At 39.6% G+C, this 15,224-nt stretch overlaps 1 protein-coding gene across 1 annotated transcript in view; it reads left to right on the top strand.

The window, feature by feature from the left end:
- Positions 1–15,224, top strand: part of ADAMTS9 (ADAM metallopeptidase with thrombospondin type 1 motif 9) — a 180,059-nt gene that overhangs the window by 24,057 nt on the left and 140,778 nt on the right. The window contains exons 4-9 of the mRNA XM_038772003.1: positions 7,301–7,587; positions 8,057–8,140; positions 8,240–8,355; positions 9,713–9,753; positions 9,867–9,972; positions 11,889–12,035. Of these exons, the coding sequence (XP_038627931.1) occupies positions 7,301–7,587; positions 8,057–8,140; positions 8,240–8,355; positions 9,713–9,753; positions 9,867–9,972; positions 11,889–12,035 (781 nt within the window). The remainder of the gene's footprint in view (positions 1–7,300; positions 7,588–8,056; positions 8,141–8,239; positions 8,356–9,712; positions 9,754–9,866; positions 9,973–11,888; positions 12,036–15,224) is intronic.

A 15,224-nucleotide genomic window follows, 5' to 3' on the forward strand; every position in this document is an offset into this window, starting at 1 on the left:
GGCATGTTACTCCCCTCCTCAAAAATCTCCAGTGGCTACCAATCAATCTGCGCATCAGGCAGAAACTCCTCACCCTGGGCTTCAAGGCTCTCCATCACCTCGCCCCCTCCTACCTCACCTCCCTTCTCTCCCTCTACAGCCCAGCCCGCACCCTCCGCTCCTCTGCCGCTAATCTCCTCACCGTGCCTCGTTCTCGCTTGTCCCGCCGTCGACCCCCGGCCCACGTCATCCCCCTGGCCTGGAATGCCCTCCCTCTGCCCATCTGCCAAGCTAGCTCTCTTCCTCCCTTCAAAGCCCTACTGAGAGCTCACCTCCTCCAGGAGGCTTTCCCAGACTGAGCCCCCTCCTTCCTCTCCCCCTCGTCCCCCTCTCCATCCCCACCGTCTAACCCTCTTCCCTTCCCCACAGCACCTGTATATATGTATATATGTCTGTACATATTTATTACTCTATTTATTTTACTTGTACATATCTATTCTATTTATTTTATTTTGTTAATATGTTTGGTTTTGTTCTCTGTCTCCCCCTTTTAGACTGTGAGCCCACTGTTGGGTAGGGACTGTCTCTATATGTTGCCAACTTGTACTTCCCAAGCGCTTAATACAGTGCTCTGCACACAGTAAGCGCTCAATAAATATGATTGATTGATTGACAAATATGGGAAATGAGGGCTTAGTCAGGAAAGATCTCTTGGAAGAGACACGATTTTAGTAGGGCTTTGAAGATGAGGAGAGTAGAGGTCTGTTGTATATGAAGGGGGAGGAAGTTCCTGGCCCGAGAGAGACTAGACTATGAGCAAGTTTTAGTGACCAATCAAGCAGTGGTATTTATTGAGTGTTTACTGTGTAGAGCACTGTTCTAAGCAAAATACAACAGAATTTGAACTTCAATAAATAGGTTAGGCTTTAGGATTATCTAACAGTGACCTATTCAGCACACCTATTAGTATGTCCCTGCAATTTTCAGTAAAGGTGGAATTCGAGGCTGATAGATCACAAGGTATTTAACTGCTTTGAGGAAACCGAGTTAAAATTTGATAAACATTGTGGATGGTGTCCAATAATTAACTTCCCTACATTAGCTCCTAACATTAGCATCTCCCTTAGCTGAATCACATAGGGATAAAGAAATTATAAAAATAAATATGGAATAAACCGGGCCCAAGAAATAAAAATAGCAGGAACTGAAAGAATTTCACTTGAAAATAAAGTTAATATGTAACCTTATTTAGTAGATGAGCACAGGTTTTTGAAACACATAATGGAAAATAATTCTAGTTCATATGGAGAGGTCAGCTAAGGGGATGTTTCCTGGATTTTTCCATCATTCAGATAACAAGAAGAACAACAATGATAAGTATTATTATGACAACTCTGCACACAGTAAGCACTCAATAAATATGATTGAATGAATTAATATTTTAAACATTTACTATGTACCAAGCATTCTACTAAGCACTGGGGTAGATATACATGGTAATCAGGTCGGACACAGACTTTGTCCCATATAGGGCTCCCAGTCTCAGTAGGAAGGAGAACAGGTATTGAATTCCCATTTTACAAATGAGGAAATTGAGGTACGGAGAAGTGAAGTGATTTGCCCAAGGTTACATAGCAGAAAGTGGCAGAGCCAGGACTCAATTGCACCAGGAACTGACATTAAAAGTGGTCAACCACAAGTGCACAGGCCTGGGAATCAGAAGGTCATGGGTTCTAAGACCAGCTCTGCCACTTATGTGCTGTGTGACCCTAGGCAAGTCACTTCACTTCTCTCGGCCTCAGTTACCTCATCTGTAAAGTGGGGACTGAGATTGTGAGATTGTGAGTCCCACATGGGACAGGGACTGTGTCCAATTTATTAGCTAGTATCTACTCCAGTGCTCAGAACAGTGTTTGGCACATGGTAAGTGCTTAACAATTATTATTATTATCATTATTACTAATAATGATAATAATGGTATTTGTTAAGTGCTTAGTGTTTGACAGACACTGTACTAAGCGCTGGGGTAGATACAAGCAAATTGGGTTGGACACAGTCCACGTCCCTCATTCATTCATTCATTCATTCATTCAATCATATTTATTGAGTGCTTACTGTGTGCAGAGCACTGTACTAAGCGCTTGGGAAGTACAAGTTGGCAACATAAATCCAACATAAATCCTCATGGGGCTCACAGTCTCAATCCCCATTTTACAGATGAGGAAACTGAGGCAGAGAGCAGTGAAGTGACTTGCCTAGGGTCACACAAGTGGCAGAGCTGGGATTAGAACCCAGGTCCTTCTGATTCCCAGGCCCGTGCTCTATTCACTAAGCCATGCTGCTCTCCATGGCCTAGTGGATAGAGCACCAGTTTGGGAGTCAGAAGGACCTGGGTTCTAATCCAAGGTTCTAATCTGCCATTTGTCTGCTATGTGACCTCAGGCAAGTCATTTCACTTATCTCTGCCTCAGTTCCCTCATCTATAAAATTGGGATGAAGACTGTGAGCCCCATATGGGACGTGGACTGTGTCCAACCTGATTACTTTGTATCTACCCCAGTACCTAGAACGGTGCCTAGCACATAGTAAGTGTGTAATAACATCAAAATAAAAAAAACCCTCTCCTGATTTCAGCCCACCGGACTGGTCTGTATACTATAGCAGTCACCCAACAGTCAACTCTTATGCTGGATTTTGGGACTGGGCTTTGCCATGTCTTTGAATAGTTTTTTGCCCTTTGATCCTGCATGTGTCCCCTTTACATTTCCTATACAGCAGCTGCTTGAGCATCCTACTGCCATCCATTCATTTCACGTCACACCCAGAGAAGTTTTGATGCTGTGAGCAGTCCTTCAATGTTAGTGACATGGAAATCTTCTCCTACCATTTGACTTTGAGTATGGTTCTTAGATAAACTGCTCCAGGAATTGGGTTTGTCTTCTGTAATACGTCTAGGCTTCACAGCCGAATAGAACATTACATGCCTGCATACCGAGGACTTGGTGTGGAGCTTGATGCCCCATTATTATTATTATTTGGTCTTACAGTTTTCAGAAGGCCATGCTGACCTTTCTGATTCTGCTTTCTGTCTCTTTATATGATTGGACAATGTGCTGCATAAATAGCAGAATTTAGTGACTGCTTTAAATTCTGTGTTGCCAGTGAAAACCTTTGGTTATATGTAGTGTTTTCAGGGGTAGGCTTGTAAAACTTGCATTTACTTTAGACTTGGTTACTCTCTCCAGCCCCACAGCACCTGTGTAAATATCCTTATGCTCTACCATTTCTACTCTCTGTAATTTATTTTAGGTTCTGTCTCCTCCTGCAGATTGTTAGCTGCTTGTGGGCAGAGATTGTGCCTACCAACTCTATTATAATTATACTTTCCCAAGCTATTAGTACAGTACTTCGCACACAGTAAGCATTCAATAAATACTATTGATTGATTGAAAGATTGATGTGTCAGGACATAGCTCTGTGTTAATAATAAAATGATAGTGGTATTTTTTTGAGCGCTTACTATGTGTAAGCACTGTACAAGATAATCGTCAGACACAGTCTACCAACTTCGTCTTATCGTACTTTCCCAAGTGCCTAGTACAGTGCTCTGTACACAGTACATGCTCAATAAATACCATTGATTGATTGATTGATTGATCGGGTTCACAATCTAAGAGGAAGAACAAGTATTTAATTCTCATTTTACAAACGAGAAAACAGGCTCAGAAAAGTTAAGTGACTTGCCCAAGGTCACCCAGCAGGTATTTATTCATTTATTCAGTTGTATTTATTATGCGCTTACTGTGTGCAAAGCACTGTAATAAGCACTTGGGAAGAGTACAATACAACAACAAACAGACATGAGCTCACAGGCAAGTGGCAGAACCTGGATTAGGAACCAGATCCTCTGCGTCCCAGGCTCATGCTCTTTCCACTAAGTCTTAGTCTTCTTGTGTACCTCTACAGCATAGTCATCAGTGGCACAGCCCTCAGAATATAGTAGTTCCTGAACTGCTGTCTGCGACATGATGATGCTTGTAGCCTGTTGAGCTGGAAGAATTTTTGTGTGGCTGGGATGTATATTCTGACTCTAGCTTGCAGATCACTCGTTGCATCCTTAAGCATAGTAGCATAAAATAGGGTGAATTGGACCAGGCCTAACACAAAGCCCTGCTACAATCTGACAGGAATGGAAAAAGGATCAAGCAGTATTCCTTCAACTCTGTATTTTACTGTGGAGTAGCCTAAGAATCTTAGTGAGTATTTTTGGACAGCCAAATTTGCTTAGCAGTTTCCAGAGCTCCAGTCTGTTGATGGTGAAATGCTTTTGTAAGATCAGTGAACATTGGATAAACTTCTTGTGCCACTCGCTATACTCTATATCTGTCATACTACAAAGATCACATCTACTCTGCCGCAATTTAGTCTGAAGCCACATTGTGATTCAGGTAATGCACAGTTGTCTATGTTCTTCAGGAGTCTGTTCAGGACTCTAGCTAGAATCTTGCCTATGTGGAAAGCGGGGATTTTCCTCCGTAGTTCCCACAGTCAACTCTTTCTCCTTTCTTCTTGACGGTGGAAATTATGGCTGCATCTTCGAAGGCTTGTGACATTCTCTCAGCATTCTGTATGTTGAGGAAAAGCTCATGCAGATTTGTGATTCAGTCCCCTTGATGCTTGCAGATTTAGGGCAGAGATCTATTTCTTTATTTATGACATTTGTTAAGTGCTTACGATGTGTCAAATACCATTCTAAGCACTGGGGTAGATACAGATTAATTAGGTGAGACACAGTCCCTTATCCCACATGGGGCTCACAGTCTAAGTAGGAGAAAGAACAGGAGAACTGAAGCACAGAGAAGTTACGTGGTTTGCCCAAGGTCACACAGCAAATAATTGACAGAGCCGGGGTTAGAACCCCAGTCCTCTGACTCCGAGGCCTATACTCTTTCTACTAGGCTGTGCTGCTTCTCGTGTCTACCAATTCTATTGCATTGTACTGTCCCAACTCTTAGTACAATGCTCTGACCACAATAGGTGCTCAATGCATGAATAATTAGATTTCTGTAAGAATGCCATTAGATCCAAGTGGCTTTCCACTTACCTTGGGTTTGACTGCAGAGGTTCTTTCTCAAAAGTTGGAGCTAAGTCATGTCTCCATCTTTTGGCAGAGCCTCTATGCTTTGGAAGACCTCTTCAATGTTGGAGCCATGTTTAGGAGTATAATTTTTTGTGATTTGGGCAGGATTCCCTTTTGTCTGTGTTGAGGGTAAAAAAAGTACTTAAAATTTGAGTTGATGTTCTCTTTGGTAATATTTAATAAGTTGTTCTACCCTTAAGTGCCCGAGGGAAATTTGCATTTAGTAATTGCACAATTTGGATGTCCATTTGTAGACTACAGAATAGTTTGGAGCATAACAGCGTAACTGAAGAAAGATATTTCAATACCATCAGTTTTATTTTACCTCTGTTCATTCCTTTGACATATACTGTTATGTTTACTGTATCTGCAAAGTAAGTCATGTTAGGAAATTAGATGTGTTTATCAGTAAAGCAAATTAAAGTGACACTTTAGAGAATATGAAGGCTTTAGTCTAAAGTCCTAGATTATCAGAACCGATTGGGTATTGCTAGCAATTATAAATGCATTTCATGAATTCAATCATATTGTTTGGAGTTTGCTGTGGTAAGCCAATTAAAAAGCTAGGGATATCAAATACCAGTGATTTTACTGTTATATTGTTGAATGAACTACCGTCAAGTAATAGCTAGTAGCACCAGGTGGGTATAGGAAAAGTATTTTACAAATGGGCACCGTGGATGTCAGACTTTTTTTATGGTATTTGTTAAGATCTTACTATGTGCCAGGCACTGTACTAAGACTTGACCTCAATGGATTTTTGTTCTTTTGGGATTATATTAAGGCTAAGGTTTATGAAATGAAGATATACAGCATGCAGCATTTATAATGTATTTGACATTAAAGTCTGTTCCTCTGGTCGGATGCTTCTGGGAGCCAAAGCAATGCACTCTTGGGAACCCATGGAGTATAGAGCAAGTACCTGATTTACTCAAAAAGCTTGCTTCACACAGAGACATCCTGCCCTAGCAACAGGGTTGTGCATTTCAATATGCTCCACAACTATCCAACATGGTTCCTAGAGCTGTACTTAAAATAATAATAATAACTATGGTATTTGTTGAGTGCTTACTATGTGCCAGGCACTGTACTAAGCGCTGGGGTGAATACAAGCAAATCGGTTGAACACAGCTGCTGTCCTACGTGGGGCTCACAGTCTCAATCCCCATTTTACAGATGAGGTAACTGAGGCACAGAGAAGTGAAGTGACTTGCCCAAGGTCACACAGTGACAAGTGGTGGAGCCAGGACTAGAACCCATGACCTTCTGATGTCCAGGCTCATGCTGTATCCACTAAGTCATGCTGATTCTCTTGCTGCTTTAAAAGTGGTGAATAAAGTGACTGCCATGTTGACAGCAGAATCACTATCAGATCAATATGGACTTTGTGGGTGTACCCTGTGTACAGACTTGTGAAACATGCGTGACTCAGTGGGGAGGTGTTCTTCCCCCTAATCATGTAAACCAGAGGAGGTGTCACCCTATGAACATACAATAGCCCACTCACCACCCCATAAACAGAAGAAAGAGTCCAGTTGATTATGCCTACAATGCTTGCCTTCTTATCCACCCTCTAGTTCTGAATTCTACTTGTTATGAAGTACAAATCTTTTTTAGCTTTCATTCTCTTTATATATATGTATATATCCTGCAAACTTAAAAATCTTTGAAATGCAGTGTGGCCCAGTGAAAAGTAGTATATGTCAGAAGACCTGGGTTCTAGTCAACTCCACCACTTGTTTGTTGTGTAACCTTGGGCAAATCACTTAACTTCTCTGTGCTTCCATTTCCTCAACTGTAAAATGGGTATACATTGCTCACCCTCCTACTTAGACTGGGAGCCCAGTTTAGGGCAGGAACTGTGTCCAACATTTTATATCTACTCCAGTGCCTAGTACAACAAACACCACAATTATCATTATTGTTAATAAATAAAAAATTATTGCATCTTTGACAAAATATAGAAAGAGAAGAAAACCTGTTCTGTCCTTAATTTCTCATTTTAATAACTGAAGCTAATTTGAAATATTTGTCATTGTGATGAAAGGTATACAAAGAATGCCACATGTAGGACTTGAGTTTAAGTAATTTGACTATAAGAGAATCACTTTAGGAAGTTTAAAATTTCATTTTCAGTATGAAGTTTGAATTGTAATATGCACTGTTTCTTTTTCATTACAGAACCTAGAAATAGGCACCGAAAGAACAAGAGGAAAAATAGGACCAAAAAATGGCATGAAAGTAGTATATTATCTGATGTGGAGGTATTAAAAAGTAGCTTAGAAGCAAATCCATTTTCTGCCTATAGTAACAAGACTGATAACATAGATGAACAAAAGACCCACAAAAGAATAAAACGTTTTTTATCTTATCCTCGATTTGTTGAAGTCATGGTGGTTGCAGACAGCAGAATGGTTGCTTACCATGGAGCTAATCTACAGCATTACGTTTTAACCTTGATGTCAATAGTAAGTACAGATAATACTATTTATGATGTCTTGAAATGTGGCACTTGGGGATAGACTCTTCAGCAGAGCATTTGGCCCATATGAATAAAATCCGCTAAAGTGAGTTGAGAAATTTTGTGTTTTCATTTATCTACTGAACTAAATGTTCTCCTGTTCCAATAGGGATACTTAAGATATAAAGAAATCAGTCAATCAATCAATAAATAAAAAACATGGAAGCAAATCTCAGTTCTTTGACACATGAATTGCCTATTGACTTTATTTGAAAAGTATGCTTTTGAAGATACAAGATCCTTGAGAGTCTGATCAATCTTATTCATGATATATCCTAAGATTTCCAGTTCAGTGAGGATTCAAGAATTTTAAAAAATGTTTACTATTGAAGATGATATAACTGTCATTAATAATAAATTATGAATTTGTTTCCTTGAATGTTAGGATTAACTTTGAAAAATTTTCTTTGATGCAGGTAGCCTCTATCTATAAAGACCCAAGCATTGGAAATTTAATTAATATTGTTATTATGAAATTAGTCATGATTCATAATGAACAGGTAATAAAAATATTTTTTCTACCTATATGAGAAATGATGTGGAAATATTAAGTAATGGTAAAGAACTAATATAAAAATCTTCTACATTTTTGTGGTTAGGAAGGTCCTTCCATATCCTTTAATGCCCAGACAACATTAAAAAATTTTTGTCAATGGCAGCAACTGCAGAATTATCCTGGTGGAACCCAACATGACACTGCCGTCCTTATTACAAGGTACAACAGCTTTTCTAATTTATAGGGTACTTTGGATTTCTGTACTAGAAATCAATTGTTTTCCAAGGCACATGCTAGCATCAGCTAGTAGTGATTATAGAAAAGTTATTATTTGTTCTCTTGGATTGGTCTTAAACAGCGAGAGATCCAGATCAGAAATCACGAAGAACTTTCTGATTGTAAGAGTGGTTAAATATTGGAATAAGTGACCCAGGAAGGTGGCCAAATTTCTTTATTGGAGATATTTAAGAATGAGATGGAAAAGCATATGTCTTTAGTAGTTTGGGTACAAACCTATCTAAAGGCCTTTTAAAACACAGGCCATATTTTATCCAGAAAAGATCTGGACCAAGCCCATTTTGAATTAGACATTTTTCAGAAAAGTGAAATTACCTACAGAACAGCTGGAATACAGAAGTTACATTTATTTGTCTATGAGTTTCATGCATGGATGGGCTTCATCTCGAGGACTGGGAACTAGGTCCCTTTGTTAATCTCACCCTCCCCAGTCCTATAGATAAACCCAGAAAAGGGCTCTTGTAGGGTTTCTGGTACCTTAGTCACTCTGAAGATAAGTTCTGTCAAAAAGCTAAGCCCATGATGGTGGTACCCACAGGATTTTGCTTTTCAAAGAAATGTCTTTTCTTTCCAGAGTGTAAGCATTCTGGATGAACAGTATTTACCTTCATAGGGTGGGAAGAGGAGGTTAATGTAAAGGTAAATGGGGATTAAGAGTGTGAGCCCCAGGTGGAACAGGGACTGTGTCCAACCTGATTAACTTGTATCTACCCTAGTGTTTAGGACAGTGCTTGGCACATAGTAAGTGCTTAATAAGTACCATGATGATGATAATGATTATTATTATTATTATTATTATTATGTTATTGGGGTCCTGGAACACTAAAAGCTAGAATTCACTCCTCTTCTTCTAGCTCCCTCACATACATGACCCTGCATATCCTAAACTGTATAATCCTCTCAAGAGGAATGACTTGGTAGTTAAATGGCAATACTCAAGGATGCAGTCAGTGGCATGCATCGATGTCAATGCAGCTATCTGCAATAATGGCTCCTTTGTACTTTTCCCAAAGGAAATAACTAAACACTCTTTGAAGAAGATGCAAAGGGGAAGATCTAGCTCTCGAAGTATTACGTGGGAAAATATTCCGTTTTATGTTATTTCTAAGCCATTCCCCCCCCGCCACCCCTGCAGATAAGACTTAAAAGTAAGGGTTGCCTTATAGGTTATGTCATATTCAGGCCAATGTGTTATTCTCATCTTGAATATACTTTAAAGATTTTTTTTATTTGTTTATGCTTTGTCTTTAATCAAAACCCCAATTCTGTTTACCTGCAGACAAGATATTTGTCGAGCACATGACAAATGTGATACCTTAGGTGAGTGCAATGCTTTCATCATCTAAATTGGGAAAAATGTTAAAATATATTTTGATTTCAAACAGTAATATTAGCTCAGTATCCAAGTAAAATCTTTTTATATTCTTTTACAGGACTTGCTGAACTGGGTACAGTCTGTGATCCATATAGAAGCTGTTCCATTAGTGAAGATAATGGATTAAGTACTGCTTTTACAATAGCACATGAACTTGGCCATGTGTATGTTGCATTTCAATATATTTCCATTTACAATAACCAAATGCCTATGCTAACTAAAAGACTGAACAATTAATATCAGCTAGTTGAGAATAGGCTAATACATTTGGTTAGGAAATTAAAATAAGCACAGGTGCCCACTTCACGGGAGCAATAGGAATGATGATCCCCATAGCTATTTGAGCTGGACTCCTAGCCTCACTCATCCCTGGTCTTTGAATTTAAAAGTTGCTTTTTTTAAAATAGCATTTTTTAAGTGCTTACTAGGTGCCAGACACTGTACTAAACACTGGGGTCGATACAGCCTAGTCAGGTTGGACACAGTCCCTGTCTCACGTGGGGCTCAGAGTCTTAATCCCCATTTTACAGATGAGGTAACTGAGTCACAGAGAAGTGATGTGAACTTTCCAAGGTAACACAGAAGACAAGTGGCAGAATCTGGATTAGAACCCGGGTCTTTCTGATTTCCAGGCCCATGCTCTATCCACCAGGCCATACCGCTGCAGTCTTGGTCAGGACGAGTAGCGGGGGTACGGTCTGGAGATCCAGCCGAGGGGAAGAGGGGTTCCTATCGACGAGAGGGGGTGGGGAGGGATATGAATTAAACATACCAAGCAGTAGCTATTTTTTATTTGGGGGAAAATTGAGTCCTAACAGTTCAATATGTATATGTTTAATCAGGGTCAATGAAGCCTCCTGGCAAACCCAGTTGAAGCAACATAGCTTGGTGGAAAGAGCACAAACTTGGGAGTCAGGGAACCCGGGTTCTAATTCTGCTCTGTCACTTGCCCACTGTGTGTGACCTTGGGTGGGTCACTTCATTTCTCTGAGCCCATTTCCTCATGTCTGAAATGGAGATTAAATGCCATTCTCCTTCGAAGACTGTGAGCCCCATGTGGAACAGGGACTGTAACCAATCTGCTTATATTGTACCAACCCCAGCGCTTGACAGATAGTAAGCACTTAAGAAATACCACAATTAATATTATAATTATTCCGCAGTTTTCAGCAAAAGCCCAACAACTAATGAAACAATCCTCTTCAGTAGTGAATTCGTAGAGCAGCCTTTTTGCCCAGCTCTATTTTCTTTGTGTGTAAAACAGGTCAAAACAATTTTGCTTCTGACTCACTTTTTTTATTCTGTTGGAGTTAATGGAGGGGATTTCCAAAAGGATTGGCTTTAGTCTTCTCACCTGCACTGTCTTACTCCAGTAATTAGATACAGATTTGAAAGTTTTCCACTTTTGTTCTTTCCATCTGGTAGGCAGTTGGATGAGGAGAAGTAGGTTTTTGATCTCAATACAATATAAGATCATCAGCCTCCAGGTTTAGAATTAATCTCTGGGTTTGTCATTTCTTTTCTTCTTATTTGCCTTTGCTATTATAACTGCATCTTTCCTCAAAAGATTAGAGACTGAAAAGATAGTTGTAACACTGTATGTTGTATAACGATATAACTACATGCCTGATGGCATTTGGTAAACCTGTCCAATAAACTGAGGTTGCCAAAGACCACAGTGTAACTTGATTAGAAAGCTCTTATTGTAAGACTGCCATGTTCACTGGTTCAATCCTGTAAAATCCAAAATAATTCCTCCTTTTCACACAAACACTTGACTCAGTGAATTGGCCTTAGATAGATCATTAACTTGTCTCACTACAATGTTGTACCTGACTGCTGAAAATGAAAATGCACTAGCAAATCAGAAAACTGTAGGCAACACGTTTTAGTCCTCTGATTTAGTGTTGAACACTTTGTGTAAAACTCAATGAAACAAATTTTCTTAACATTAACATCTAAGACTTTTCATATGTAATAGGTGATTTTTCAAGATGCACAAATGCTCTATTGAAGCAGTTATATTGTTTAGTGATTTGAATGCCTATCAATATTCTTGTCGTTATTTTTCTTTCCTTAGATTTAACATGCCTCATGATGACAATAATAAATGCAAAGAAGATGGAGTTAAAAATCAGCAGCATGTCATGGCACCGACCTTAAACTTCTACACCAATCCCTGGATGTGGTCAAAATGTAGTCGAAAATACATTACTGAATTTTTAGAGTAAGTGATGAACTATAACACAACTCTCTAAATGGGAATTCATCTATTTATATAAGGATATACCCATGTCTCATTTAGAAATTTGCTTGAAAAGACCGAAGTTCTGGTTCTCGTCTTATCTCTCTAGCTGGGTGCTCTCCTCTTTCACTGACTTTTCCTCTGCCTCCCATTCCCCAACTGTGGGTATTCCTCAAAGCTCAGTTCTGGGTCTTCTTCTCTTCTCAATTTATACTCACTCCCCTGTGAGCTTGTTGTAGGCAAGGAACGTGTCTATGGACTGTGTTATATTGGACTCTCCCAAATGTTTAGTCCAATGCTCTGAACCCAGTAATCACTCAATAAATATGATTGATTGATTGATTGGCGAGTTCAACCACTCCCATGGCTTCAACTAAAAGCACTATGCAGAGGACACTCAAATTAATTCACTAGTCCTGACCTCTCTCCTCCTCTGCCTTCTCACATTCCCTTCTGCCCCCAAGACATTTCTACATAGGTCTCCTGCCAGCACCTCAAGCTCAGTATGTCCAAAACTGAATGCCTCATCTTCCTTTCCAAATCTTCTTTTCCACCTTTGCTACTGTGGTTGACACCATCAACATCTTCCCCATCTCTCAAGCCAGTGTTATCCTTGACTGCTCCCTGTAACCTTGGCATCATTCTTGATTCCTCCCTTTCCCTCCTTTCCTCCCTTTCTTTCAACCCCTATATTTCTCCACAAGACTTCCAGAACCCACCCCTTCCTCTTCCATCCAAACTGTCACCATGCTGGCACTTTATTCAGCAGCCTCACTGACTTCCCTGTCTCCTCTCCTGTACATACTTCACTCTGCTGGCCAGATCATTTTTCTAATGCATCATTCTGCACGTCGCCTCACTCCACAAAAACCTCCAATGGTTGTCCATTCCTCTCTACAGCATGCAGAAAATCCTGTCATTGACTTTAATTCACTCAATCATCTCTCTCTCTCTCCACTATTCATCCTCTTTCTTCTTCCACTAGACCCCAACTCACACTCTTCATTCGTCTCAAGCCAGCCTACTCATTGTAGCTCACTCTTATTTCTCTCTCTCTCCACCACCTTCTTGCTCACACCTTCCTTCTTCCCAACTCCCCCCTTCCCCTTCATATTCAGCAAACTACTGCTCTCCCCATCTTCAAAGCCCTTCTGAAATCACACTTTCTCCCAGAGGCCTTTCCTGATTAATCTCGCATCTCTCCACCCTATATTCTCCAACTGCCACTTCAGCACTTCTTTGTCACTTCTAAACTTGGATACTCACTCACCACAGCATTTATGTACATATCTTTATACTCTATTGCTTCCTCCTATCTGTAGCTTGTTTTAGTGGTTGTCTCCCCATCCTGATTGTAAGACATTTGAGGACAGAGATGATGTCTATTGGTTCAATAGAACTTGACCAAGTGTTTAGTACAGTGCTCTGCTCATAGTGGGTACTCAATAAATACAATTGACTGGGTGTACTTTGAAAAGATTCAAAATCATTTTCTCCCGTGACCTCCAGATGTTCTTTATTCATTCTGTGCTACTTAACTTTTCTTGCTTTTCCCCCTCCACCTCTATCCCTCCTTGTTTGGCTTCTTTTTGCTGGATGAATGCATTTAGTGCATACAGGGCTTGTCTTTGTTTACGACTTTGTTACTACTTCTTTGCACCCCATCATTGCTTCTCTCCCAATTGGTCCATGCCAGGCTGGTTTATCTGCCAAGGGTGTCTCCCAATAATCTATGGCTATATCACATTCTTTGAGCCTGTGTTTCACTGTATCTTTAAATCATTAGTTTTTGATCTTTCTGTTTATGTGTGTGCACATTCAGCACAATCATTTCAAATAACAGGAGGGAGTGGTGAAGGAAAATGGGATGAGGAGAAAAGACACAGGAGATGACAGGAGTGAACAAGCATTTCAGGATGCTTGATGCTGTTTTCTTAGAAAAAAAGTGTTTTTCTATTCTTTAACTCCTGAGAAAACATTCTTATAGACAGCCATGCAAGTCAGTGCAAAGCTTTGAACCTTTAAAAAAAAAAAGATGAACAAAATGGAAATTGCCAATGAAGCCTAGAAGGTTTTTATTATATTCTTACTTTTCCTTCAGAAATATCAATTTTCATGGAATCATGGCCAAGGGACCATAAAGAATCAGGACTGTGCTTGTTTCATGAAAACAGCAGATGTTTGAGTTCTCTAAAATGAGTATTTTGGAATTAGTAACAAGAGAGAAGATTGATAAACTGAAATTGAGCCCATGCAAATTGTGTTGGCTAGGGAAAATTTTACAGATCACTATTTTTAAAAAGCTTATCAACAAGGCGGTCTTAAAATACATATACTTTGAACTCTATTCTTACAAAGCTGAAAAATATTAATATACACTCTTTGTAGAACAATCAAGTTATTCCCCACGCACCCCAGATACATAGTGGAGGTCCTTAATCATACTTTAATCATATTTTAATCATATCATATTTTAATGATCGCCCACTTTGTACTTGGTATTCAAGTTAAAGAATGAATAGTCCCTGTACTGGAGGGTTCCATTCTGTTTCACTTTTGTTTCTAAAGTTTCCATAAAAATTGGAGGAAATATGACAAATATATAAATTAGTACATATAAATGCAATAATTACAGAAGTAGTATGGGGGCAAAGAGTGTTAGCTGTGCTAATCCAGAAACCATGAGCTGCAACTTTAAAGTGTGTGCGTTGTGTGTATGTGGAATGGAGAACAGAAATTCTGTGTTGTATATATTAAGCATAGATGTAGCATTCTCAGTTTAATGAGACCAGATTGTCTTTAGTGAGAAGACAGAAACTCTCTAAATGAGAACATGATTTTCCTAATTCAAAGGGAAACATTTGTGCATATTTGTCAGGGCAGGGCGTTGAATGTTCTATTCATCACATATATTCTGTGACATTCAATCCATCAATCAATTGATAATATTTATTGAGAGCCTATCTGTGTGCAGAGCACCATACTAAGTGCTTGGGAAAGTAGTGCTTGAGAAGCAGTATGGTCTAGTGGATAGAACAGGGGCCCAGGAGTCAGAAGGGTCTGGGATCTAATCCTGGCTCTGCCACTTGTCTGCTGTGTGACCTTGGGCAAGTCACTTCACTTCTCTGTGCCTCAGTTCTCTCATCTGTAAAATGGGGATTAAGACTATGA

The sequence above is a fragment of the Tachyglossus aculeatus genome, chromosome X1 (assembly GCF_015852505.1).
Source record: "Tachyglossus aculeatus isolate mTacAcu1 chromosome X1, mTacAcu1.pri, whole genome shotgun sequence".
Classification (NCBI taxonomy): Eukaryota; Metazoa; Chordata; class Mammalia; order Monotremata; family Tachyglossidae; genus Tachyglossus; species Tachyglossus aculeatus.